Source organism: Spea bombifrons, chromosome 2, assembly GCF_027358695.1.
Source record: "Spea bombifrons isolate aSpeBom1 chromosome 2, aSpeBom1.2.pri, whole genome shotgun sequence".
In the NCBI taxonomy this organism is placed as follows: domain Eukaryota; kingdom Metazoa; phylum Chordata; class Amphibia; order Anura; family Pelobatidae; genus Spea; species Spea bombifrons.
The window spans coordinates 23,695,256-23,723,249 of NC_071088.1; the positions used below are offsets into that span (position 1 = coordinate 23,695,256).

Below are 27,994 nucleotides of genomic sequence, written 5' to 3' on the forward strand. Positions count from 1 at the left end.
AAAATATTTACAAAAATGTGAGGGGTGTACTCACTTTTGTGAGATACTGTATGTTCGCATTTGTATAATTGTTTAGTAGTTTGACTGACAGACTTCCTCCCCTGCTCCTTTTTTATTCCAAGTGTAATATTAACAATACGTAGCTGACCTGCACAACTTGACTGTCTGCTATTTTGTAACCGTTTGAACCTTTATTAGTTTTTTTATTATTTGCTTAACAAATTTCTTTATATGTTTCTAATAAAAACAACCAAACATGGGGTGAAAAGAGTTCTGACCTTACAATACTCCAAAAAAGTTTTTTTATCTATCGTGTGTACAGCTTTTTGTGTCCCCTGAATCTGTGTATAGTTGTATATTGAGGCCAAATATCTATGCAATGATTAACTCACAAAGAAATGGTTGAAGGAATATATGTACAGATACAAAAAAATACATTTCAGGCAATTTGTTTAAAATATTTTATTTAATTGATTTTATGTTTACATAAAATTTGTAAACTACAAATCCCAGCATCAAAACGTTAATAAACCATAATACATTATTACAAAAGAGGAAAGATTCTATTCTATTCTACAAAAATACATAATTGTTTAGGAGGAATCTGGACCAGCCAGTATGTTAAAATAGGCAACATTGTATTTGTATTGTATTTATGCAAAATATATAATATTATTATTATTATTCATTGTAGCCACCCTTGGAGGCATTAGTGGAACAACCAATCAGAGCCATCTATCCCCTTTCCTTCTCCCTCTACAGCTCAGGAAGTGTGTGGTTCTGTGCTTACTAAACTGGGCTGAATTAAGTGGGTGAGAATGGGTTAAAAGGGATGGGGAACCAACTAGTTACGAGACAAGACAATACTCATGCATAAATATATACTCCTTCATAAATCAGATGAAACTAATGCCCATGCTAGCATTTTTAAGTTGCCTATCACAGTAAATGTTTTGTGAAACATTAAAAAATATCTAAATTGCAAAGCTAGGGGTAGAACACAAAGTATACATGTAGACAAGTGAATTTTAACTTTTCCTTCTACTAAAGTGCAGGTGTCTTTATCATTTATATATGCATACAAAATACTATATGTAACCCTTTTTAATTTAATGATTATGAAGGAGAAAGGAAACTTGCAATTATGTACATTTTGAAAAATATGGCACTTAGGAAAAAAATAAATTAACAATTGCTACAATAGACATAATTTTACTTCATTAGATTAGACTTAAATTACATATTACAATACATTTAAATTATTACACGCTATCGCTTATGTGAGTGCCATCATCGTGCTGCACCCATGGAATACCTTGTCAGCGTCCCTTTGTGTGCATGCACAGCACTGGATTTGGGCATTGTGAACTCACAGCTCTTTTTTTTTCTAATATTCTAACCAGCCTTTCTGGTTTTTTGGTATCTGAAGGCTTTTTCCAGATCTTCATACACCATGCAAGTGCTAACATTAAAGCACATGCTTGTGTGGAAGTGGCATTACATACATTGATTACATGGACAAGGTCATAGCCACATGACCTCTGTTTTTCCAGATATAAACATAAATATTATTGCATGAACCTAGGAAGCTAACACTATATTACCAAGGCACTGGTTTGACCTATATATATACAATAATTATTTACCAGCTTTCCAGGCTACATTTTTCATTTTAAATATGTAAACAGAGTTGTGTGAACATAATATGTTGATTGATTGCACATATCCTTCGTTAATTTAGTTATTCCTACATCCAGAGGGTTGTGTTCCATAAGCACTTAAACATGAAATCTTTTAAGCAATCTAACAAAATCTAATATTCAAAAAAGCATCCTCTGTGTAGATATCAGTAAGCACCAGGCTACAGTTTGTTATATATTTTTCTTTATCATAGTAGCCAGGTTTTAAAACAGTTGGGCAGCTGACCTAAAGTTGCCATGTTAAGGGGAAGTCATTGATGCTCACTGTAATAACTATAGATAAAGAAATTCTCTGACAAGGCCTTGTTGCCTTTCGTTTTACTTGTTGGCTAGTATCAGTGGTTACCTATTAGTGATAATAATTGCACAGTTAGGGACTGATATACTATTTTTGCCCAGAAGATGCAATGGCAATTGTATCTAACATGCTTCGGAATGAGGATGCCTTCTTTCATTAATAGATTTCATGGTTTTAAACATGTATGTAACAAAAAATAAATAAAATTTATAGAATACAGCAAATTTTGCGGAGAATAATTCTTTAAGTCTAAGATTGTGTCTGTTGAAATGCAGGTCAACAAAAGCCAAGCAAGGCACTCAGGTAGTGGAAGATTTAAGTCCATTTGTTGTTTGAGGAGATTTATAGGTGGCACCAAATATATCTTCATGATAGCGCATTTCACTCTGTAATAGAAAAAAAAAAATATGTATCTCACAGCATTTCTTTGTGATTTCCTCTGACTTAGAGTAAATAATTGGTGGCTTGTAGATTCCATGCTGTGCCTCAACTCAATCTACTAAGGCCTTCCCTCCAGTAGCCTGGGACAATTATAGCAAACTTTGTTGGGGCACAGGTGTTCACACAAAAATCTAACCTAAACCCAGTGATGACTGGTCTTGCACACAAACTGCTGGGAATCTTTACCTTTGAAACATGCAACCAGCCCATTACTTAAGTTGGGAGTTTGCAGGTGAGGAACTCCCTGATAACACTATGCATTTTGAAGGACCAATCCTGGTGAGCTTCTTCAGCAAGAAAAGTGACTTTCTAATTCTACTTATCCCACAATATTAGCTATGTATCATGTAGCGTTAGCTTGGCCCTTCTAGCACGAGAAACTAATTGGGGATGACCTTTTAGGATAAATTAAAAAAAAGTTAGGAGCAAAAAATGCGAATCAACTCCGAATGTACAAACCCGAAGCTCAAATTTAGTGAACAGACTGCGTTATCAGTTTTTTATGTATTCAACTCTCCAACCATCTGTTGTCATCAGTCTGAAGTGGTGGGTTTAAGGTCATGAAACCAAAGTGGAGGATTCTAAAAAGCAAACCTGCTTAAATGTACAAAATCCTGTTTAATGGTCAAAGGATGGAACCGGAAGTAAACAAAATCATCCCATTATGTAGCTTTCTTAACATTGAGTGTTGCACAATTAGGACTCACAGAGGTACATCGTCACATGTGTACTGATACTCCATGCAGGCAGAAAGGCAAATATGCTTTTCAGAGGGCAAGTGCAGAGTTTAAAGCACCCATGCCCCTGCTGTGCAACATTTTATGTCATTTTTGACAGTTATATTGAGGGGGAGCCAAACAGAGTACCTGCTGGCATGACAAAATGTAGACACTAAGTAGCTAAAAACTTATAATACTATTTTTGAAATTACCCAGTACCTTCACTAATAGTTTAGTAATTAAGTTATGCAAATGTTTTGCAAATCACTTTTAGTTTCAAACACTCTTTTCTATTATTATATATGTAAATACCTTTAGTTGGGAGAAATATTTATCTGTTTCCTCTTCATTCAGCCCCTTCTTCTTGGCAATCATGCATTTTAGTGTTTCAGCAACGTCCCTGGCCATTTCAATTCCACCACAAACGTACAGATGACCATGTTCCTCAAGGATGATCTTGCACACCTCTTTTTCAAGTTGTCTTTTTAGAATGTCTTGAACATATGTCTAGAGGCAGTGAGAAAAACAGAGCTGCTGTAGGTAGCAATAACTTGACATATCTACTCTACCTTTTAAACACTAGGACCAGTGCTTGGTGACGCAGAAAAATCATAGGAACGTAAACAGCAAATTATCTATTCCTCACCTTGGCTAAGCCAGGCTGTCTGGAATATGCAGTGTACACCTCTTTCAGTATGCCTCGACTCTTCATATAGGCTGTTTCTTCCCTGTAGATTTCATCCATCCCTGACTGTTGACATCCAGATAATAAAATCATAGAACGAGCCTTTGTTCCTGCAATTATAAAAACACTTTTTAGAAATATTTTAAATGTATTTCCCATTATAGTTTTCCTAAGTATCAAAACATGTCTAACAGGCATTTGAACTAAATTGTAAGTAGAGGAAACACATTCTATGGCAAAGATGGCAGGTGCTGATACTAGGGTTTCGTTACAGAGTAGAGAATTTCTACTGTAAGTAGTAGAAAATAAGTAAAAAAAATAACCTAGTTATTTCATAGAGTTTATCAATTTGCAGATAATGGTCCATAGAAAAACACAATGCATTGTATCAAACTAAAATCCTTTTTACCATATAATAAACGTCAATCACAATTCTTGCAGTTAGAAGTGATAGAGTCGTGGGTACTAGATATTGAATGTTTAAGGTTGTAATTATGGTCACGCATTTATCTGCACAGTACCATGTGATACATGGATGACTTCTCCTTTTTAAACCACACATGGTATGAGCTAATAAACTCCTGATTGCTCCATGAAATCCATTACTCCACAGATCTTCATTAGTCATAAGTCTGGGTGATTAACACTGTGTCACTTTATCATTTACCACAATGTAGTATGATAAGCATACCTGGGAGTGCTCCATGTTTGGCCCAGAGGCTCTAGGTGAAGCTCTGGTTCTCTGGGTCACATTGCTCAATTTCGGGGTAACAGGAGCAGTGTTTAGACACGCCCATTCTCCACCCAATTCCAGTCCCACCCCTATACAAATTTAAAGAGTTTGGACTAGCCCTGCCCAAGTGCACATCTAGCCCCACCCTATATGGCTAGCTCCTCCTCCTCATGTGGTTAACCATGCCCATTGTGAAGCTACTGTCCTCAAAGAGGGAGGACTGTTTCTGTTAAAAACAGGAAGAATACAAATATTTTTGAAAAGTAATACTTCATACCTTTCTTTTCCAAGTCGTAGAGCCTCTGTTGCCAAAATCCTCTGTATGGAGAAATTCCTGTTCCTGGGCCAATCAGTACACATGGGACTGATGGATTCTCGGGCAGGTGGAATGTATTAACACTATAAAATAATTAAATACAAAAGATGTATTTATGGAAAAAAAAAAAACATTTTCCCACAGCTTAACAGTTGAAAGCTGGTTCACTTCAAATAACCAGAAAGCAAAACGACTCTATTGGGTTATGTACCAGAAATACTTCCTTGTAAAATAACTTCCCAATAACTAGTTTTATGAGACAGGTATAAGGACACTAACATGTATCTGTCTCTCCCAGATTACAGTAATACAGGTTTGCATGGTACCAGAGCTGTATGTTTACCTTCGTACAAAGCAGGGGACTGTTTCATTGATCTTTACAGTGTTCAGCCATGAGCTACAAACACCATGGTGTAATGGACCCAGACCATCTAGACAAGAAAGAATTATTATTTCAACGGTGTGAAAACAACAAAAAGTGGTACAACCACAGGCAATTCTCCAGGTTATAACATCTGATTACAAGGCCTTTTGGATAGCCTCAATCTTCAAGTGAAGAAAGCAGCATTTAGTTATTCCTACCCCTGCCTAGTTCTGCATTTTTCATCTTTTTCATAACAGAAAGAGTGCAAATGCTTTGCATCATCTGCTCCCAAAACCACTTGTTTTAACATCTTTTTTTACAGTTTACAGATCTCATGTAATTGGATTTGCGTGTTATTGGTTTAGAACTTGACGTGTCTACAAATCTACAAATCTACAAGGAGACATTGAAGTGGATTCGTCAATAAAACCAAACATTTTGTCTGTATATGTTGAATTTCATATAAGTTCAGAAAGACTTAATAATATTTTTCTTTTAGATTATGTGGATGCCGTTATGGTCTAACTTTCCTGTAACCTTTTTAAAGATGCTAAAAATAATTAATAGTAATTTATACCAAAATAAGGCATTTGCAATAATAAGTTATTTTTTTACCTTGGGTTTTGTAGTTTACAACAGCAACAGTAAGATGGATCTCTCCAGGTGTCATGTCAGGAGAAGAGCTGATGGAGTAGTACCTTGGTTTTAGAGGTGGAAGCTGGGTTAGCAAAAATGTTGCAGGGACTTTAAGAGATGGGAATGCTTCTAGTACTTCAAGGAATGTTGGACAGTAATAGGATTTCCATGCAGTGTATTCAACTACGTTCTGAAACAAAGAATGCCAAAGGAGTAACAGATTAGCACCTAAGGCCTTGGTGCTTACAACAAAAAAATAATATTAATGATAACTCAGATATTGGCTGACTCATCCATTTTTTGTAGAACCTTACTTTTGACAGCATGCACTTGCTGCAAGACCTGTCCAAGTATTTATCATTAACTAGTGTGTTTGTAATAGTCTGTCACATTTCTGTGCAACAATTAATCCCACTCAGGTGTTTCCTGACTCGTGACAACACATGGGACAACATGGTTGTAGATTAAAATACAGTCAAGGTTCTTAACTATTATGACACCCACAGGTTCAACACCCATTAGCATTGTTTGGCTTATATTTGGAATCTTGATCCTGAGGGCCTTCTGCATTAAAGACTTTAGACAAGGGGCTATTCATGTAAGTATTTTTCACAACTTTTAGTATAACAAAAATGTTTTATCACAAAAGCTGGTGGCAAAAATGACACATCAAACAGTATATCAGACAGCGGTCCTTTCGTTTCTGAATACCCCACCCAATCCCAAAGTACTTAGCGAAACAACTATTTATATTCTTACGTTGCACAATTCTTCAAGTTTCTTTTTATCTGTTTCATCAGAAGCCATCAGAGACAACTTTTTCAGTAGCAGCTGTGTTGGCGGAGTAGTTATGTCTAGGAAGTATGTCAGTGCCTGGTTCAGGGAGCATGGAGGGATTTTCTCACTGATTGTCCAGAAATTACCTGAAACCACAGGAAGAGGAAGCCTGTAAGGATACATTTCAAAGTGTTCCTGTGACAGCTCCTAAGTTTTATACCGTTTAGCAATGTTTGGGGTTTTTTCTTTATTGACTGTAAGGATCAGGATGTCGAAATAATTCTCGGAACTGGGACACCATTTTAGGCAGGGAGCACTTGATTAATATACATACAAAGATAAACAAAAAAATAAGTTCCAGTCCGTACATTTTGCATGTAATAGAGTTAATAAGAAATGAAGAGCGAAGCACAATTAAAAAAAGACACATTTAAAAAAGAATTTAAACAGAATACATGAAAAGATATGCCTAGCTTTTATATGTTGCCTCTTTTTTGGAAACAAGTTAAAAGTAGTTTGATTGAAATCATAGGTGGCTTAGAATCTTGCAGACATCTGACCCCCTTGGCATTTAAAATCAAAGACAACAAACCTAACTATGAGCTGTACACTTAGAACTCCCTAAAGTCTCTTGGAGTCTCCCCAAAGTCTCCATTCTGTTGCAGGTGTCATCTCCTTGTTTAAGAAGAATGGTGTGCTCCTTGACTTTTTGCTAAACATATTCACATAGTGTATAGTACAACTGGCTTAGTTTGTTATGAAACTTTACTTCATTATATAAATCTAATATACGGTACATATTATATGGACAGACATGGTGATAAATACAATGACAGATTCCAAATTACACATTGTCAATGATAACAAACAATGTTTAGATCTTAGTGCAATTATCTGTTATTAACCGATTTTAGGTGGTTTCATGAACAGATCTGATAATCTGAGATTTTAAGGTTTATGTTACCAGGTGTAGACCGGGTACATGAGTACAATGAGCTTTAATTTTTTGGTGTTCTGACTCCCTTTAAATATAGACCTGTCTAATTCACTAGTCCTGAAATATTTTACTCTTTAACTCAACTGACAACTTGAATTGTTAAATATGTCAGTTATGTCTAACCTATAATGAGATTAATAACAAGGTAACAAAAGACACTTCCTGAAAAACCTGATTATTTGAAGCATGTGGGGACTAGTAAGGTGATATGCAGGTGCAATACCATCATGGTTGCCCTGCTAATGTCCACTTTATTGAGTGCTGCAAATGAAAAAAATGGAGATAGATATGGTGGTGATGGCTCCCATGATGGGATATTACATGGAATTTCTGTTTTGGTGTGAAGCTGATAACTAGCCAGATGTATACATGTACAAACATGACATTGAAGGAGTTAACCTTAATCGAAATATGATGACCTTACCCTGCTCACTGCGTGTCTCCAGTCGGATGTCCTGATTGCAAGGAGGAGCATCCTTCAGAAGTTTAATTATACTCGTAACTAGCTCTGGCTGGTTGCCAGGAAATACACCAGCATGTTCTCCTGGCAGATACTGTACTTCCTGGCTATTCTCGCAGGAAAGCTTGACAAGTAGGGTGGCACGGCTAAAGAACAACAAGATAGAGCCTCTTAATAGGACTGATTACGTACGGAGGATTTCCTCTCTTTGAGCTAGATCAACAACTGGATTTAGTAAGAAGACACATTTATTTATCACAGATTTATTCACTATTGCGTCAATCCCTTAACAGTTGGACAATGTCACAGCGACCTGGTGGCTTAACCAAGTTTGTCCATGGCTTCCATATAGGGAAAAATAAAATCATCATCAAAAGGATAAGAAAGTAAACTATGAAAAACAGTGTTTCCAGCATCCCCATGATAATAACTACTGTGATATTTCACATATACTAAATGTTTTCCAGTAAGAGTGCATATTATACTTAGTGGTGCATTCCTGGCCTAGGCTAACTATGCTTAGAGAAGTGGCCATCGCCCTATTAAATGATGAAGCTCCCTATTGCCCACTGCTCAATGGGTCAGTTACAAAAGTCGATTTACAGAGCAGGGACAGCCTTCATAACCTGCTGTACCTGGTGCCACATGAGCAGAGTGTTGGTATATTATGCTTCTGGGCATGTCTAGGGAAGGTCAAGAATTCCCAGTATAACACTGTGCCACTAAACACACATCAAGTTACATTTTTGACAGTTACTTACCCTGATTTTGGATTTTGGAGGTTTTCTCTAGACTTTAATTTCATTGAGAGGATGTTCCTGGAATGCAGTTTAGTGAGGGCTGCAAACAATTGGATAGAACACATCATTCAAACAGGGTTTAAGAAAATACCAAGGGACAGCAGGAGTTTAGTTCTTGTTCACTTACATATAGATTGCCTGTAATTTATAATAATTACGGTATATATGCATGTGTTTTGTATTCAAGGCACAATACACAAAACATTGTTAATGTTCTCAATTATGTTTATGGAAATGGACTTTAACCCTTTGTATTCCACCGAGCTTTTGTATCACACAATAATTAAAGTAATATCACTCAGAGAACAGGAAAATGATACATAGCCACATTATAAATTCACCTACAGACAGTTAAGATAGAGTTTCATAATAAACCACATTACTACTTAGCTAAATGGTTTCTTAAGTGCTTCCTTTCATTGGTTATCAGTTAACACACAATCATATAGCCCCATTTTCGTAATGCATGAAGTCTCCACCTTTTCCGCATCTCTGCAGTGTGACATACTGTTTGAAAGCTGATGTAAAGACTGACTTGGACACGAGCCAGCTGTGTAAGCATTTATGGGGGTTTTAACTAGGAGAAGAATTGTTTCCTATACCAACAGTACTCTCCATGATTAGTGATAGCTTACTACAGGCCAACTGAGCATTAAGGCCTTATATACATTATTACTGTTCATAAACAGCACAAACACGATTACTCCAAAACCTATTAAGTAGCTACCTGCCACTTGTGGTATCCAAGTGGCTGCAAAGAAGTCTTCATAAAACCCTACAACATTAACACTAGGGATATCGTTAACTTCTGTATCTGTTTTTAAGCAGGAATTTTAATAAAGTGATAAGAAAACTGAAAGGTTCAAATATTATTCAGTATTGTATGAAGGGGCCTGTACCAGCAGATGCCCAGACAGATATAAACATAATATGCCGGTGACAATATAACATTTTTAATGCCAATAGAATTGTATAAGGTAAAATGCTACCATGCTGCACCTTTGCTGATCATTATAATTTTACCCAAGTTTATAGTGTAACCATGTTGCAAAATTACTGTTTTACATTTACAAAATAGTTATATAGGTTGTGTGATTTGGAGAATCTCCAAGTAGTTTTTGTGTGTTCCTGCAGATATGATGTCATACCCCAGCAATTATGTTTCACTTGACAATGCAGAGACCTCAACAGGAGGGAGAGAGCAGTCAGTGGCAACACTATTGGCCCCTTCTGAGTTCAAAGAGGGAGCCCCACTTGCCCTGCATAAGGGCAGTCCTGTTTGTTCATTACTTCAAATATCAGGACCAATATCAGAACACCTTTAGTTTTATTAGCAAAACCTTTCCTATACGAGTTGAGGATTAGCATGCCCTTATGATTACGCTTGGGAACTTCTCATGGCAAAGTTCTCAGGTAGGATTATGCTAGAGATGCCTTATGAAATATCCAAAAATACCTCTAATGTGGTCATATGGCTGGGTTTCATTCACAAGGCGATAATTCTCTGGACTCCAGTTTTCTGTTGAGGTGTAATATTTAGGTAATATAATCCTTTCTTTGTCTGGAACTTTGAAAGCTTCACATGCAGCCTAGAATATACATATAAGATATAAGATATGTTTTAATGCGTTATCATAAAAACATTGTATTATCCCCAAAACTGATGTGGCTGGTAATGACTGGAGACGGATATCTCTGTTCTAGATAGTAATTCCTATCAATAACCTTTACTTCTTCCTGGTGTCTAAATATTTTTCTACTGCAAATTCATTAATGCCACTGTATAGCACATTATAATATGATGCCATACTATTTATAAATACAGTATAATAGAATAATACTAAAAGACAACTGTTTTAGTTACAATTATAAGTTATACATTATAAATAGAAATCATACAGATTATATATATTTTCTTGTATTGTAATGGTGCAAGGTCTCTGTGATACAAATATCAGAAGATGCTGAATCTGTATAGTTTGGAGAAGAAAGAATAAGGAAGATATAATGGATACTCTTAAATACATAAAACATTTAACTACAAGGAGGTATGGTTGGGGAAGGTGAGAGCAGCAGTATGAATGATGAATTTGCATAGTTTCAGTGGCAGATGAACAAAAAGACTATTGGGGATTCAGTAATTCTTACAATAGCTGTAGACTAGGCAAGAAAGCAATAATTTAATCCAACATGAGGTCTGTGCTTTTTAGGCACTAGCAAGCTATATGAGATAATTGGCTCTTATCAGGGTGTCACTTTTATGTCCCTATTACACAATAATAAAGAAATACCTTAAACGTATGGACAGCCCAGGTAAGGAATGCCTCTTCTTGTCCATTGAGCTCATCCCCTTCTCCAGTCGGGCTAATCTGAGAGGCTCCAAGCTCAGCAAGCTTCTCTTCCACAGTATGCGCAAATGCACAAAAGTGCGGGTACATGCTAGACCCAAGGCCAAAAACAGCATACCTATGAAAAAAGAGGTGGAGGTATCCATAATAAATGCATTTTGCAGAATACAGAATTCGAGGTTTTGGTACAATATAATGATGCAATTTTACGGTCCAGCCATGTATGCTACTATGGTACAATTATCTGAGATTTATGTCTAGGGTTAAGAATTCTTACCTTAACTTATTCTTCATTTTTTTCAAAGCACAGATTGATTTCTTGAATGTCTGTTGGATGGAAGAAGAACCATGTCAGTTAGTATAACACAACATAACTGTACAGAAATACATTTTGATTTTATTAAAAATACAGACCATATTGTCATCTTTATCACTATTGCAGATCATTATTAACATGCTCAAAGTATTGTTAACCAAAACGTATTTCATTATTATTTGATTATTTAAACTATTTTAAACATATGTAGCACAGTACAGTGGCTGTAAAACTGGTCATGGCGTATAATGTATATTAACTCTATATAACAGTGTGGCAATGTTCAAACCTCCTACAATTCCCACCCTCGTAAAGTAAAAGCATGCAACAGATGACATCATTGAACACTATTCCGCTATTTAGAAAGAAGCAGCCCCTTGTTGTGTTCTAAGATCATGTACTATTTATCCTATCATAGACGCTTATCAAATGTGCTAGGATCCATTAACGAAAAAGCAATATTATTAAGAAAAAAGATACCCTACCTCTCCATTGCCCGGACAGTCTCCATTTCCAAAGGTGCTCGTGACTACCAACAGAAGTGTTTCTTTTTCCAAGCTGCTGATGTTATATTCATCCATACACAGTACCTGAAATACCAATTTCTTAATTATTACAAGAATAATGTTTTGCTTAACATGAAAAAAGTTGCAATTGAGAGCATATGCTACAATGCAGATATATTTCTTTAATGGGACACTACTTTGCTAGTGTAACAAAAACTAGATTATTTTGTAGGACTGTGACCCTTTAAGTGCCTGAGAGCCGACTTGTTGTATATATTATTTGATAATGAATCTTAGACAATCAGTTTCTTAACTATATGAGTTAAGTAAACACATTGGGGTGAGAGGGGACAATTCCCCCCGCATTTGCTTAAAGGAGGCTAGTGCAGTTATAAGGTGGCTGTCTGGATTTAGTGGGGCAGTTCACCTTGGCATTGAAGGCAAAGCTGAATAAAGTGTGCAGTTTTTTGGCAAATGTTTCTGATTTTCCAGTTTCTGTGGCGTAGATGATCGTTGCTTTGGTTCGAGAAGCCATTAGTTTTCTGAAGTGTATGGATGCAAAAAGAACAGCCCTGAAATGGCAAAGATGTGGTTAAGACATGACATATATTGATCACATTTTCATTATTAAACTGAAGAGGATTTCAAACATTATCATTCCATTATATTGAATATAGTTAACCAACGGCACCAAAACGTATCTAACTAGCTCTTACTTTGCAATAACACTGAACTTGAATTCCTTTCTTTTTGGTTTGCGGCTCTCATCTTGCCACACATGGGTTTTCCAGGCATCGATCTGAAACAAAAATTTTCAACAATAAGAAATGAAGGCAATTCACGGATAACTGTCCGGGGTTATTCTTTTTTTCAAGAATGTATTGAGATGCTCACTAAAAGCTTCCTCTAATATAATACAGCATAGAGAACAACTTTGATTCATTAATATTTATGTTCCTTAGTATGTATTTTTTATTGTTTGTGTTAAAAATGAAGTCCTGTTAAGTCTTTTCAGTTAGTATCCCTAAAATCCTAGAACACAAAAAAAAATTAAACCCACAAGTGGATATTGTTGTACTACTCTTAGAGAATACATATTGTTAAAAAAAGCGTGTGATAACGTTTAGTGGATCATCAATCACAGTAAGTATGCATGTTACAGCTGAACAATGGACATCTGTGGTCTTGAACCTTGCATGAATGTAAACTAAGCAACCAAGCACAATGTTCCTACCTGATAATAGTAAAATGGGCTAAGGATGTAATTGAGCATTTCCTGATGGAAGACAGTGGTGATGCTTCCGGATATAGGTGGAACCAGCCAGAGCCAATCAGCAGGGCACCCTCCACGCAGCCTGTATTCATTTTCCATATGCTTCATAAAGGATTCCACAGCCGAATGGTGATCTGTGATAGTCACATTATGTTTCTGAAAAATACCAGATTATTTTTTAAAAAAACAGGCAGCACTGATGATAATGATATTTAGATATTTTTCAGGAATCACTAAACTCAAACACTTAGAACCCCTAAATATTAATATATATATATATATATATATATATATATATATAAAAATATATATATATCAGGAGAACCTATGAAATAAATGTCACCCATTACAAGTTGGTGTTCTAGATGCTTTTGTACTTTTTTTGTAAGTTTTATACTTCCAATACTTGACTTTTCTCTTTCACAATGTTCAATGTGTAGCTTCCCAACAAACAAAGAAAATAGATTAACCTAATTATATACCACTCATCAAACCAGAAACTCCAGAAAATATTTATACATCCAATAAGGCAACAATTAATGTCCATCATCTGTAATTATGCTCTTCCATTGTTTGTTACTAGAGTTCATTGACACCTTGGTAGGATAGCCTTTTGCAATGCTTCATTTTGAAAGAAGTTAGGCATTGCACGTGTCATGGACTTTATATATATGTTAAATGCTACTGGTCATGTTGAACTTTCCATATTACAGGTTCCCATAGTCAGCTTTGATTCATTGGCTATGACAGAATTTCAGTATATATATTTATTTGTAGAAATGACTACCCATTGATAGATCTATTTATGCTCCTATAGGTAAATCTTAAAAACGGCTTGGTGCCAGATGCAAATATACAATACATAGGCAAAACTTACTTGAAAACTGTACAGAACTGCCACATTGATCTCAACAACAGCTTGATCTTTCCACAATGACGCAACCTTGTGTGTTTCCAAACCCATCCTTCTAGCTATTTCCTGTGGAGAGGTTTGAAATATTAGCAAAGATATTTGTGAGTTCAGCAATTAAATACTTTTCCTTTGAAACACAATACAGTGTTTATGGGTGGGTCTGGATGATTGCTTTCAACCAGTATAAACAGTCATTTCTATATGTGCGCTCCTGAAATTTCTTAGATCTATACTTGTGTGTGTGTTCTACAATAGGGAAGTCATCAACACGTTGTAAGTCATCAATTCTCGATTTTATCCTTGTGTGCTTGATGCTCCAACACAGCAACATTTTCAATAGTTGACATGTTTCAAGAATCTCAAATTTCAGGTATACTTTTCTCTGCTTTTCAGGCTCAAACACACAGTAGAAGCTCACCTGAGACTGAAACCTAAATCCCTACACAGATACATAAGCAAGGCAGCCCATTACCACGATGATCAGATGACTAGACTGCTGGTTTTTATTATATTAACTACTTATTTGATGTTTTATTTGGATTCCACTAACTTTCACAATATTGCCTAAGACAGAACTTTCAAAATCAGATAGAAGAAGGGAATTTACCTCAAGCAAGTTAAAACGCTGAACATCGCAAAAGTCCCGGACACCAATTTCTGTACCCATATACCATCCATTGAATGGGCAAGCACAGAATTCAATGCCTCCAACTTCAAGGAGCATGTTGGCAACTGCTGGCAATGTGTACCATTTCAGATTGAGCTCCTTGAACCAGTCAAACCTTACATAGCAGAACATAAACTATAATTAATGGTGAATGATATAAATATGAATCCATCTAAAGACCTATATCCTCACAGAAGAAAAGATTGGTGTCATCACTTGAACAAGCGAAGTGACCTTTAAGTACTGTATGTAATATTTATCTAAAAAAAAATAATCATACTAAATTTCACATGCATGACATTAATGTAATTTTATCTACCACATAGATGGGAAATATAAATATGTTAAACAATTACATAAAAGGTGAGAGAGCAGATATGATGTTATACTCATTTTGATAAATAAAAAATATTTATGTGGGCCCATTCTTTAACACAGATAAAAAAGGGAGTAATTATGGATAAAATAATGCAATATTTTGTAACACAAATTTTCTTTCAATTAAGGTCATTAATCTTATGTGGTGTCTGTCATGAGGTCAGGGTCAAAACATACCTTGGATGTTCCATTGTGACTTCAAGTATAAGATCTGATGGTATCTCAAACATTTCTGGATCTTGACCATCTGCCTGGAGCACCAATGGGAGGATCTCAAACCTTTCGTACTTTGGTTTCCATCCAAGCTGTATACATAACTGCAATAACACATACGCACAGATTTTTAAATTGCATTAACATGTGCATCTTCTTTAGGTACCGCTAATTGAAGAATTTACTTTTTTAATGATGTTTACACTTAAAAGACTATTGTATGAACTCTTTCTCTCTATATAGTTACATTTTATCTCCCAGCATTTGTAGTTTCTATGCCCAGTGCATATAAAATATCAATTTTATCAATATCAATTTGTGTCATGCAAACCCCAGGCATTTTACAAACCTCTGTAAACTCCACACTAGCTGGGTCGCCAAGAATTGAACCATCTTCCATTTCAAATCCTGCATAGCGAATCAGTTGGCTGTTCCACACCCGGAAATCGTGTTTCCCATCTGTTCGTTGGGGAAATACTGTAATTGCTGACCTGTGAATATGTAAATAAACATTTTTATTAAAAAAAATCTACAAGCAAGCATATGAATTGTTCCTTGAATTCTGATTAAGATGCAATCCTTCCATCTCTCATCCACAAAACCCAATGCACACACATTACAAGCTCTCCCACATCTAAACAGTCCAATTAGTGTGCTCCCATTTTTAAATCCAAATTACCTGATATTTCCACCATTTGTGGCATACTTTATGTGTCGGCAAATGAGGTTAAACATTTCTTTCGCTGTCTTGCAGCTGCGGGCATCAAACACCTTGAAAAGAAATAATGAAATAGTCAATTGTCTAAAATTCCTGTTCATATAGTTACCCTCTCTCCTGGAGGGACTGAAACATAATTTTTTAGTGAAATCTAATATGTAATACATTTTTTGTAATTGTATGAAAATTCCTTGTGTGTCCTTTTTATTAATATACAGTATATATATATATTTATTTATTATTTTTTTAATGCATTTTTTTGGTAATGTATTCCTAATATGGGCTTGTATGTTGGAAATTGTTTTTACCTGTAAATTAGACCATTGTATTCTTCCAATGCATCTGGGGGCATTCCTCCATGCCTGTTTTGCAGCAAAAACGAGTTCCTCATAAGTCAGCTGGTAGGTCCCTGTAGTTTCAATATCCTTTGCAACGGTCTCTAGTCTGTTCAGGTGGTTTTCTATTTGTGGTCTGAAAATACATAAGGTGTCAAAAGATCTAGTACTATCATGAAGTTTCTTATGACAGATATAAGTTGATGTTAACAATTCATAGAGCAGATTGTTTTAAAGCAATACTGAAGCCAAGGGAATAATATGTGTGATAATTAATTCTGCATAGTATATTTATACATATCATTATCAGTAATAATTTGGCAAGCAGCCTCGTTCCCTGTACCCCTAGTGCCCGCATGGTGTTTTATCTATATATGGAAAGTGCCTGCTTTAGGAAACATTTATGATTATTATTTACTTATTACTTAAGTTAGCATAGGAATCCTTTTTTTATAAATAACTCTTATAGTCTATCTTCAGGCAACTTATTAAATCAATGCAATATTCTACATTTTCAGAACAGGTAGAATGTAAAGTGAAAAACGTCTTACTCTTTGAAGGAATTATAATATTGGTTAATGAATTCAATGGCTTGCGGTAACACAACATCTGCTGGCTGTGGCTTCTCCCTTGGACCCCGCGTGTATGTCTTAGGGTTCATGATTGACCCCTGGCAGACTTTAGATTGACAACTGAGGTTCTGAAAAGTAAACAGTTTCTTAAGCATTTAACATTACAAGAAAAATAATACCTACTTATTAGTTAAACAAGAATAGTATTTAAAATTGATTTCCCAAAGAACTGCCTCACAACAGGCATGCAACAAAGGTGTAAATGTTTTATTATCCTATGTTAAAAACATTGATTTGTGTTTGCAAAGTGAACAGGTGACATAGGTACCTTTATTCTACATTATTTAATGTATTTGGGGTACACTAACATTTGGCATATATAAGCCATGTATAAACCATATTGTAAACATCAATGTTGTTTTATGTAAGCCATATATTAAGTTCATTAAAAAAACAATATCGCATTTGATTAAACAAAGTCAAAAGTTGAATCCAGAATGGCTTTCCTTAAGTAAAAATGAAAGGAAACATTGATTTTCCCCCTAAATGGAATTTGTTCATACCTTCTGTGCTTTGAGATGCAATGTGTCTTGTAGTACCTTTCCATTTTCGTAATTCTTCAGCTTCATGTATTTTGGACAAGTTACATTTTTATGGAAATGTTTGAGGTTTTCTGGAACACCCTTGAAGAAAAAAACAAACAAATCAAATATTACCAAAAAGAAAAGTGTGTTAAACAATATAAAAAAAGCATTATAAATTAAATAACTGGAGGATATGCAATGTACAGAATGTTCCATTACAGTATTGTGTTATGTATATTTAAGGCTTTATTGATAGTTATGTTATATTTTTAATATTGTTATCTATAAAGCAAAAGCACGTGTGTGTGTACACAATACAAATAATATTAAATGTCTAGGTTCTTGTATGTGTTTTTTTTACCTATACCTACCTCTGATGTAGATTTCATTTCAGTTATATCTGTTTGCATGATATTGAGCTTGGCATTTTCTGGTTTCAAAGTCCTTTAAAAAAATACATTTGCAATTTAATTTATTGAATACCCATTTCAATACAAATCTGAGCTTTTGTTGCACCTGACATGTAAAAATGACGGTTAGTGTCTTTTATGGTGCTCCCTTGCCATGTCTACTAAGCAATGCAGCTCTTTTAAATACTTCTTATTTATTATTAATTTATTAAGACACAGCTAGGCATAGGTACCCAGCAGAACTCCAGGTGCAACAAAAGTATATTCACATTCATTGGAGTTATTGAACGACTAAAGGGAGCCATAGACAGCCGAACCTCAATCTGTTTTCAAGTATGAACAAATCAGGGAGTGTCATCTGGAAAGCGATTTTCCTGTTCTAAATTACATCACACTGGAACACACCACATGTGCAATTTGATATGATAAGATAAGTCTTCCGCGTCTTTTGCTTTGATCACTTTAGTACAGGAAACGAAAACTGTATTCAGCAATAATCCATTATTTATACTGTTCAAACTGCTTCATTGTTGGTATATGTAGTTAGCACAACATTGGTGCAGCAATTTCACTCATTATTTCAATAATAATAATAATTTCATTTCCACTGATTTGCTTCTGAAGTGAGAAATCGTGCACATATTATCAAGGACTATAAGTGCTTTCCATCCTTTGTAAAAGTCTAGGAATCATCAAAGATATTAATTCTATAGAACAACTTTGATTTTCAGGGAAAATACAGCTAGAACGACCTCGCAAACATCTAGCCATGAGGGACACTGGATGGCTTAGCCATCATGGTATTCTGTCTTTGTATCCATCATTTCCACTTACCCACTGTTTGCTCCTAAAATTAATATATATATATATATATATATACATATTTAGTTATTATTCTAACTTCGAAATGTTTTAAAGTTTCCATCTAAGTGGTAATCTAAATGTATGTTTCTCTATACATGGGAAGAATAAGTTAGTTTGTAACATAGGATGTAGGCTATTGCTACTGGTGCTCAGCTATACTGAATATTAAACAAGATCAAGGACCAAAAAATAGGAGATTTTAGAAAAAAGAAAAGATGGGCAGACTAAATGGACCAAATGGTTCTTAGCTGCTGTCTGGTTTTATGTTCCTCGTGCTTTTAACTTAACATACAAACACACCATAGGGCACAAGACAGCTACGGGAAGGTCAGATTTTTATTTAACTGTCATGTAAAAAAAAAATGGCATGACTGTTCCTTTAAGATAATGAAACTAAAGCATGAATGGACAGGAGGCCTGCAGGCCAAATTTGTCTGGAGTTCAGCCATTTCAAGGCTGGCGTTTATAGTGGAAAATGCCTATTGTTTAGACAGCCTGGAAATCCGCTTGGCACTGATGGGAAATTATCAAACCTGTTCACATAAAAACATCTGGAAAGAGACATTAGTAAGAAACAAAATAACTACTGCTATAGAATATATATCTGGTCTAGAAACAGTATGAATGTGTTTTACTCTACGCACTTTGATGTGTACTGGGAAATTAAAATCGTGGGGTGTTAGAAAGACAGAGAAGCTGTGGTGGGGTAATAACTCTTTCAAGTTCAACATTAATATTTTTCCCCCTTAAACTAAACCCATAAGGGCTCATTTTGAAGAGTTCCTTAGTTGGGTTTTGTAACGTGTTCCATAGCTGCTTTGGGCATAAAACCTCCCAAAACATTGCCCAACAAGTTTTTGATTCATAGGCAAATGGACACTTGTCTGGCCAGATTAGATTCAGATTTTTAGTCATGTCACCTTTTCTAGATATTTTGAGACAGCACTTCCAGATACTTCTTGTCAACAGTGTTTATATAATACTAGAAATGCTGATGTAACGCTAGTTTTCTAGCTTACAAAGTACAGAACAATACATGACAATACAAACAAAGAAACAAAGGTTTAGATTGTGTTAGTGGGACAGGTGCCAAAATGCGAGGCTGAGATACATATAGGCGCCAAATCAATATCTGATGATATATGCAATCGAGGTATATGTGAGCTCTGGACATGTATAAATGAGTGAAGTCTAAAACGTCTGACCATAACTATTAAATAGTTACAACTTAGGATGGAAACACCAATGGGCATGCTTGTCAATTTCATATGACTGTAAATGGCAAAAGATTCAAATGTGGCTATTCCATTAACTTGAATCAGTAGGTTTAGAAGAGAACATGGAGGGGGGGGACAGATCACACATAGTTAAAATAAATGGCACTACAAGGTTCAGTATTTGCCCTTTCGTTATAGCAGACAAAAATACTTAAATAGACTTAGATGCCAAACATAGGACACACTTGAAAAGAATATACCGGTATTATTTATGATATATTATAATTAATAATAATCTTGCCTCAAAATCATAAAGAATAGTACAAAGTAGCTATCGGAGCAACTTTCATACAGTATACATAGCTAAAAAAACAGATAATACATCCTTAATACTGAAATATCAATAACAATCCACAGAAATCAAGTCAAAGTCAGTTCACTTTAACATTGCATTTTCTTTAAGGTATCTTAGATGAACATAGATGGCCCAAACTACAACCAGAATGGCTATTTCATTAGTTAATCCATCCAATTTCATGACATAAAACCTTCTGGAATGGGCCAATGGGTTATCTTAAGAATATTAGATGTTACTATTATGGTTATAAATGCTTTACCTGAATGTTTTTTCCACGTCCATATTATCGTTATTGTTAAAATCCGTAACATCGTAAGACGTTTTTTCCTTATAGTTTGCGGATTTCATGAACAGCTTCCATGGGCACATCATTTTTCAAGTATTGGTTATTTCTTAGACTGAAAGTGCAGAAAATAGCCTTCTAAAGAGGTTGGTCTGTTGGGTAAAAATAGACTTTGGTTGAAAAAACGGTCCAAAAAAAACCCTGCAAAACATCACTTTAACACCACAGGAAAAGGCCTTTTTGTCACACTAGATGAGACGAGAAACATCCTCTTTGCACTTAAAATAAATGACCTTCTCAAGCGTCCAGTATATTCTACACTGATGTCCGTAATAGTGTATAGTACTTCCTGGGGCTTCTCGCATTTAAAAAGCTGGTGGCTACTGAGTTTTTGTTTTAATTAATTAATCAGCTTTTCAATTAGTAAATAAAAAAACAAAAACTACACAGAAATACATTTTGGGTGATTCAACTAAGATACCGGTTTATGCTTATTATATTATCTAGCACATACTTTTTTGGGATAAAAGCATAGGATTCATTTCATCTCCATAGTAAATGATTAGGAATACATTCCTAATGCATTTTTTTCACTAGAGTATTATTGTCTAACTCGTATTCCTTTCTTTTCTTTAATATTGTCTTACACTATTTCCTTTCTCTTGGTTTTTGTTCTCATTCCTGTAACCTCAGCTTCTGGTGCACTCATGAAACCACTAGTACCATTTTTTGTCTGTAGGTAGATTGCACCATAATGCATGGTTTCATACAGGGTTGGCCCTGACATATAGGCAATAAAAGTGGTTGTCTATGGTGCTCAGCTGGTGGAGAGTGCATCCAACACGTTGTCTCTACAGAACATAAAGACATAGCTTGTCTAGGGCACTAGAAACAAAGGGGTTTGTTCTGGCTTGATGTATAGGTCCCACCTGAGTTAACCAGTGCTAAATTTTTAAAATAAAAGCTACCAGATCACATAATTCTGTGCCATTACTCAGTGTTTGCGTGATGTAAAATGGTTATGTGTGACATCATTGATGCCCCATGCATGCTGAGATGGGTCACAGTAATGTTCTGCCCACAATCCTGTCCCAAAATTATGTCTTAGGTTATGTCCTAGGTTATTACCCCCAATTGTCACTGTCATGTAACTCTGATGCCCCAAACACATAAAATGAACACCATGGATACTGAACATGTATCCGTCTGTCCAGCGTTCCGTTGGGGCTCATGGTGATTGGTTGGCTTCATACAGGAAGTGGACTTTACAATCCGTTAAATAAGTAAAGTGACATCATCAGCGACATTCTGACATCATCTTAGTACATCGGTCACTCACACCTTTTGTTTTCCAAGACAGGGTAATTATTAGCCTTGTGAAAATCCATCTATACTCCCTCACCTATTTGACGTATCCTGCTCTGGGTTTCCTTCACCCAATTTTGAAACCCGAGGGAAATTTAGTATAGCATTACTATTACATTAAACGCTGTATTTTCCCATTGTATTAGTCAAACAGAAACTTATTCCGAAGCATTTGAGTTATTTATTAGCACATTTTATTGTGAGTCACAGGAACAGGACTAACATGTTATGCAACACAAGTCTGCGAATGCAGTATACTGATATTCCTTCCAGAGACACCAAGGGATAAAATATATACATAATATACATCACCCTCCCCATCAGAAGAAAAACAGAAATAATAATCTGTTCCTTAAAACTGTGGGTGGTAAAATTTGTTTTACTTTTTAGTTTTAGTAATTATTTTTATGTATAATAAACTGTCAGTTTAAAGCTGTTGTTGGTAATTGATTTGCTAGTGTTTATGGCGGCTTTGTATTCACAAAACAAAATAAGTGATTGTCACGGAAGCCTCCGCGCCCTGGACTCCTGTATTTTATTTTATTTTTAAAATCGACCAATTTTTAAACATTTACCTATATTTTATTTAAACAGTTCTCTTTTATAAGATGCTAGATTAGTAAATTAGCAAAATGCCGTTTTATCCACAATATAGCTTTTTTAAGAGATATAACACTAACCTGCAGGGCAGTCTTTGGGATCCGACTTACTGAGTAGTCTTGTCTGAGTGTCCCTTAAATCTAAAAGGTTCAAGAATGATTATAACATATATATTATACGTTATAAGAATTATAACATATATATACTGTATAGTAGATAACCAGTAAGTGAAATCAGTATTATATATAACAGCGTCAGTCTCCCCTCTGCTAGAAATGACATGCTTAATTGATGTTACTGGTTTTCTACTATATACAGAGGTCCATTAAAGATGCAAAATCACGGTGGGGTTTATTTAGAATTTGCAATTCTAGAGACATTTTCAAAAGAAGTCTCATCAACATAGAGAATAAACCGATTAAAAAAAGTTATACTACAAATCCTCTTTTACAAACAATCCATATTGATTACACCCCTGACTTTCTACTGTTTACAGTACAGCAAGATTTGAAAGGCTTTCCTTATTAAGACTAAACACGTCATTTGTGAAGACAAAAAAGAGTTGCGATGAAGTTAAAGATATTTATTGGTAAAAAAATATATTAATTCAAGTTCTGTTCAGTTATATTTTAAACTATAAACTTGAAAAAATTATTACTGTATCAAGTATTGGCTGACTTTTGAGTGCAAAACAATATTCTATTATAAAATACCAACCTTTGTCACCTTTTTAGGTACTTGCTATACTAGCTGAGGCAACCAGAAATTGTTTCCTTTGTAAACCTTTCCCGATATGTTTTACTTCTCAGAGCTAACTGAGTAAATGTCTCCAGGTGTAAATAGTTTGAATTCTCCGTTGTATTCTAAAGAATAGCTAAGATCGAATTTACCTGTTTCAGATATCTTCAGGAATCAGTAGTTTGTTTTTTTTTGCAGGAAGAAAGAAGCAATAATTTTGCCTGCAGCTGGTTTCCTGCTTTCAGTTGGGTACCTGAAATGACATTAACACGAAATGTTTCAAGGAAAAGCAGTAAAAATAGCTAATTCCGTTGTAAAGCTCCTTTGTCTTGCAGTGATGTATTGGGTTTACTCAGGGAAATGGTGCATGCATTATTGATTTGTGTAGAAATCTTCAGAATTTTGGAATATCTCTTTTCCTTTTCATATGCGACCCTCATTTACTATGAGATCTTCCATATCCCCGGCCAGAGAACACATGCAAGGTATGGCTGTTAGGGAAACCTAGCCTCTGTACCTAGCCAAATGAAGAAGAAGAACAGGTGGCGTTCTATTAACACAGTACTGTTCCTTCTCATGTCTTATCGTTCCAATCAACAGAAGCAATGGAATGTTATTATAGTTATGTGATTCACCTTGCATTTGGCTTCAATAACACACTTATCAAACATTGCTTGCTTCTCTGACCTGTGGAGAAAAGGGCATGACTGCCCTTCCACTATAAACGAAGCTTAATGAATATAAGCAGTAATGCAGTGAAATATATATTATATAATGCAATGCATCCTAAGCTAAAATAGTTATGTATAAGTGTGTTTATCTGGACTGTGGAGTAATATGTCATTAATTTATACTATGGAGGAGAGAACTATACACGGAGAACTATAAGAGAAGAGATTGAAAAAACACCATGATACTAATTATATGTGTTCTCAAATCAGGTGTTGAAGATAAACGGAGCATCAAAAAGTTAAACAACAACTTGTTAACAGCTTAAGTAACAACATACGTTTTATAACATTGTATATCTGCATACAAAGAGTGTCCCAACAGAAATATGACAAATATCCTATTAATTATGAATACATTTTTTGGCAAATCTAGTTTAAGATGATATTCTGAGCCTTAAATGTAGTTTCTCTCCTAACATCATGTGCTAGGGTGAAGTTACTGGCCATATGCTGTTTAAGGTCTACACTTACTAATACTATCAATACAATACGAATAAATCTTATAGATTTACGAATAAATTCTTATAGAATATAAAGGCTATTCTGCATGCCCTGGTGTATAATTATTTCTTAGCCAGTGGATGTTCATTTAGCCTTTAAAACAAGAGACAGTGAAGCCATTTGGTGGAAGAGTTTGCAAATTAAAAATAAATAAAAAATGTTGAGGGATAGAGAGATCGGTCTCTACAAAAGCCATTTGTATATGTACGTAAAGGGACACAAACACATAGGGAACATGAACTAACTAAAGTATTTAAATTGATGTTAAAAATATTGTTTTGATTTCCGATTTAAATCTAATCATATATACTGTATTTCAGAGAAAGATTGTAAAGGGTCACTATTGCTTTGATTAGGATGTATGGTAAGAATAATATAGGAGTCTAAAAGTAATATAAAATAATTATCAATAAATATAAATTAACAAGTTTCTGATAAACAGCAATTCTATCCAATATTACAATCTACAAACTATCATCATATTATCAATCCATAGATTAATATTTGAAAATGTGTTTTTGAAATTAACCTATAAAATAATACTACTATAAATACGTTATTATTACTATGAAATCCCACAAGGTTAAAGTATCTCACAATAAGTATCATCATTTCATTGATTAATGTATTATAATCATTATTACTTATCACTAATTATCATTTCAAAAAGATTTACCATAACGTATCCTGAAACATTATTTATAAAATGAATACAATATATCAAATAATAAATATTAAAATACATTGAGATACTGTGTTTAACAATATAAGAACTGTGTATTATTAAACATTTGTATCAGACTTACCTGGCTGGCTTTCTGTGCACTGAGTTTGCCGTTTACAGGTTAGGATGTAACAGAAGGTGGATGTGGAAGCCTTTTATATGTATATAATTCCTGCCCTGAAGATGTTTCTTTCACAGAATATGCAAAGCAAGCCAGTCAGTAATAAGGAGGAAAGTCCCTTTGACAAAGACAAGCTTCTTCCCTGGTGATGTGATTTTGTTATTTTTATTGCATAGTTCCAGTTCATTTCCACTTTTGTGTTTTCATTTTATTTTGGGGGTGAACACTGAAAAATGTTTAGGATTCAGATAACTAATCCTTGACTTAGAGAGATGGCTTATATAATGACTTAATGAGACAGCCAACCTATTCTAGTTAAATGGGAAAATGGTTTATTTAGTTTATGTAAAACAAGCAGGGCCAGCTGAGTATCATTGAGATGAAATGCTTATTTGAAGGTTTTCCTCAACCATATTAGTGTATAGTATCACATACCAAGAACCCAAGAACAGAACGGATCTCTAACCTCTAACAATATAACAGAATGCCTTTTCCCATAAAAGATGGATAAATAGGTAGGTAGGTGCCAGTGCCAACTGAAATGCTAATGAGTTCACAGAGGGTCTACTCTTGAGCTCACAGGTACTGCACTCAACCATGCAAGTCAATGGAGCCCAGCTCACTAATCACAATGTGATTACTAAAATAATGAGAAATAAATAAAAAATAGTTTAGTTTAAAAAATAAATAAATTTGGTAACGTAAAAATAATTCCCCCCTGATGTCACCATCAGGTGGAACCACCCAAAAAAATATATATATTAAAATATATATTCTTTTTAGGAGAATGCTAAAATTAGCGCTATACGTTCACAAAAATCGTCACATAGAAAGGGTTAAAATATTGGCGTTTGAAACGCTCTGGGATGTTTTCAACTATATATAGTTTGATGGGATAAATTAAAGTGGCCAGCTTCAAATATGTCCTAAATAGGACATGGGGGAAGTATGACTGTATTTGAAAAAAAAATAGTTTTGAAATAGCAATATGCTACTTGTACTTATTACCCTATAATGTGCAACAAAACATAAATCTCCAATGTATACTACAAGTAAAAAGAACTTCTTCTCGTTAAGGGATTAAATAATATTAAAGACAAATCAATAATAATTATCTCTTACACAAAAGGCAGATTGGCACACATATGGGAAAAGAAAAAGGCAACAAATATAGATTGTATATAATGTTTATCCTCTGTTTAGTACAGAAATGAGTTTCTTGTTGGCTGAGGGAAGTCAACCGTAGGTCGAGATGGTCAAGAAAGCCTGGTCAAGATAGTATTTGATCTTTAGCACTAAATATGTGTGCTAAAATATTTTTAATGATTAATATTTTATTAAACTAAACACTTGCAATGAAGCATGTATCCAATAAAAACTAAGTTTAGATTTTTCATGATTCCACAGGAAGTCTGGTCTCCATCACTGATGCATGCAAACTGCTAACAAAACCGACAATATGTCTGATATAATCTCAACTTAAATCTCGAAACTCTTTTTTTATGTTTAATTTTTACTGGAGTAAACTTAAGTATGATAGACACATTGGAAATCTTTTTAGAAGAAGCGATCTGGCCCTACATCCGACATTTTACTTTTTAGTCTACTTAATACACCTAAACAATTCAGCATACAGAGCTGAAGAAACAATATGTGTATTTATTAGAAAGCCCCCTTGCATGTGCACTATGGGAGCAATGATTCTCATTTCCTATTTTTGGGAGACACATGATATTCATAGAAACATAGAAAGTGACAGCAGATCATTTTGCCCATCTAGTCTGCCCAACCTCTGAATACCTTCCTTAGTCCCCGGCCTTATCTTAGATGTAGCTAAGCCTTAGGCCTATCCCACTCTTGCTTAAATGTCTTCACAGTATTAATCTCTACCACTTCTACTTCTACCACTTCTACTCCTGATATAACTTTTAAACCTTTGCCCCTCTAGACTAAGACTGTGTCCTCTTGTTGTAGTATCCCTAAACAGTTACCCAATACATCCTTTGTTTGATTTACTTTTAAAAGGGATATAAATTTTACCACCATGTGCTTCAAACTCAGCTGATGAAACGTATTCCCTTATTTTTAAACTTAATATATTTAAAACCAGGCAACTATTTCAGAAATAGTAGGCTATATATTTTTTTTTTACATCTGATTAAAAATAACAGGTTGTTAATTCTGTTGTATTTAACACTCAAGTCTGTCCTATAGTTGAAAATGTTCATAATTCATAATTAAATTATTTCATTTTGATTCCTGTATTTACTAATGACTGATGACCAACTAAAGAGGCCTATGATTTGGGCACTTGTCCCTTTTGCCTTGTGGGG

General features: G+C 34.8%; 1 protein-coding gene across 1 annotated transcript; it reads right to left on the minus strand.

Moving 5' to 3' along the window:
• Positions 1–2,092: 2,092 nt before the first annotated feature.
• On the minus strand, positions 2,093–22,988 carry NOS2 (nitric oxide synthase 2). Its single transcript, XM_053457196.1, has 27 exons — positions 22,927–22,988; positions 20,858–21,033; positions 18,121–18,193; positions 17,729–17,848; positions 17,145–17,293; positions 16,567–16,729; positions 16,220–16,311; positions 15,890–16,031; positions 15,505–15,644; positions 14,890–15,064; positions 14,247–14,348; positions 13,331–13,525; positions 12,813–12,895; positions 12,524–12,668; positions 12,076–12,180; positions 11,552–11,601; positions 11,218–11,392; positions 10,383–10,515; positions 8,888–8,966; positions 8,091–8,272; positions 6,652–6,815; positions 5,872–6,082; positions 5,236–5,323; positions 4,854–4,975; positions 3,805–3,953; positions 3,471–3,665; positions 2,093–2,384 (listed from the first exon to the last, which is right to left on the minus strand). The coding sequence occupies exons 2-27, from the start codon at positions 20,968–20,970 to the stop codon at positions 2,298–2,300; spliced, it is 3,432 nt and encodes a 1,143-aa protein (XP_053313171.1). The 5' UTR covers positions 20,971–21,033; positions 22,927–22,988; the 3' UTR covers positions 2,093–2,297.
• Between the last annotated feature and the right edge of the window lie 5,006 nt (positions 22,989–27,994).

Coding starts and splice junctions, on each gene's coding strand:
- NOS2 (XM_053457196.1), bottom strand. CDS start 20,970: ATGATGTGCCCATGGAAGCTGTTCATGAAATCCGCAAACTATAAGGAA. Junction 17,849..18,120: donor AAATGAAATCTACATCAGAG/GTAGGTATAGGT, acceptor TTTTTCTTCAAG/GGTGTTCCAGAAAACCTCAA. Junction 3,954..4,853: donor CTACGACTTGGAAAAGAAAG/GTATGAAGTATT, acceptor TTATAATTGCAG/GAACAAAGGCTCGTTCTATG.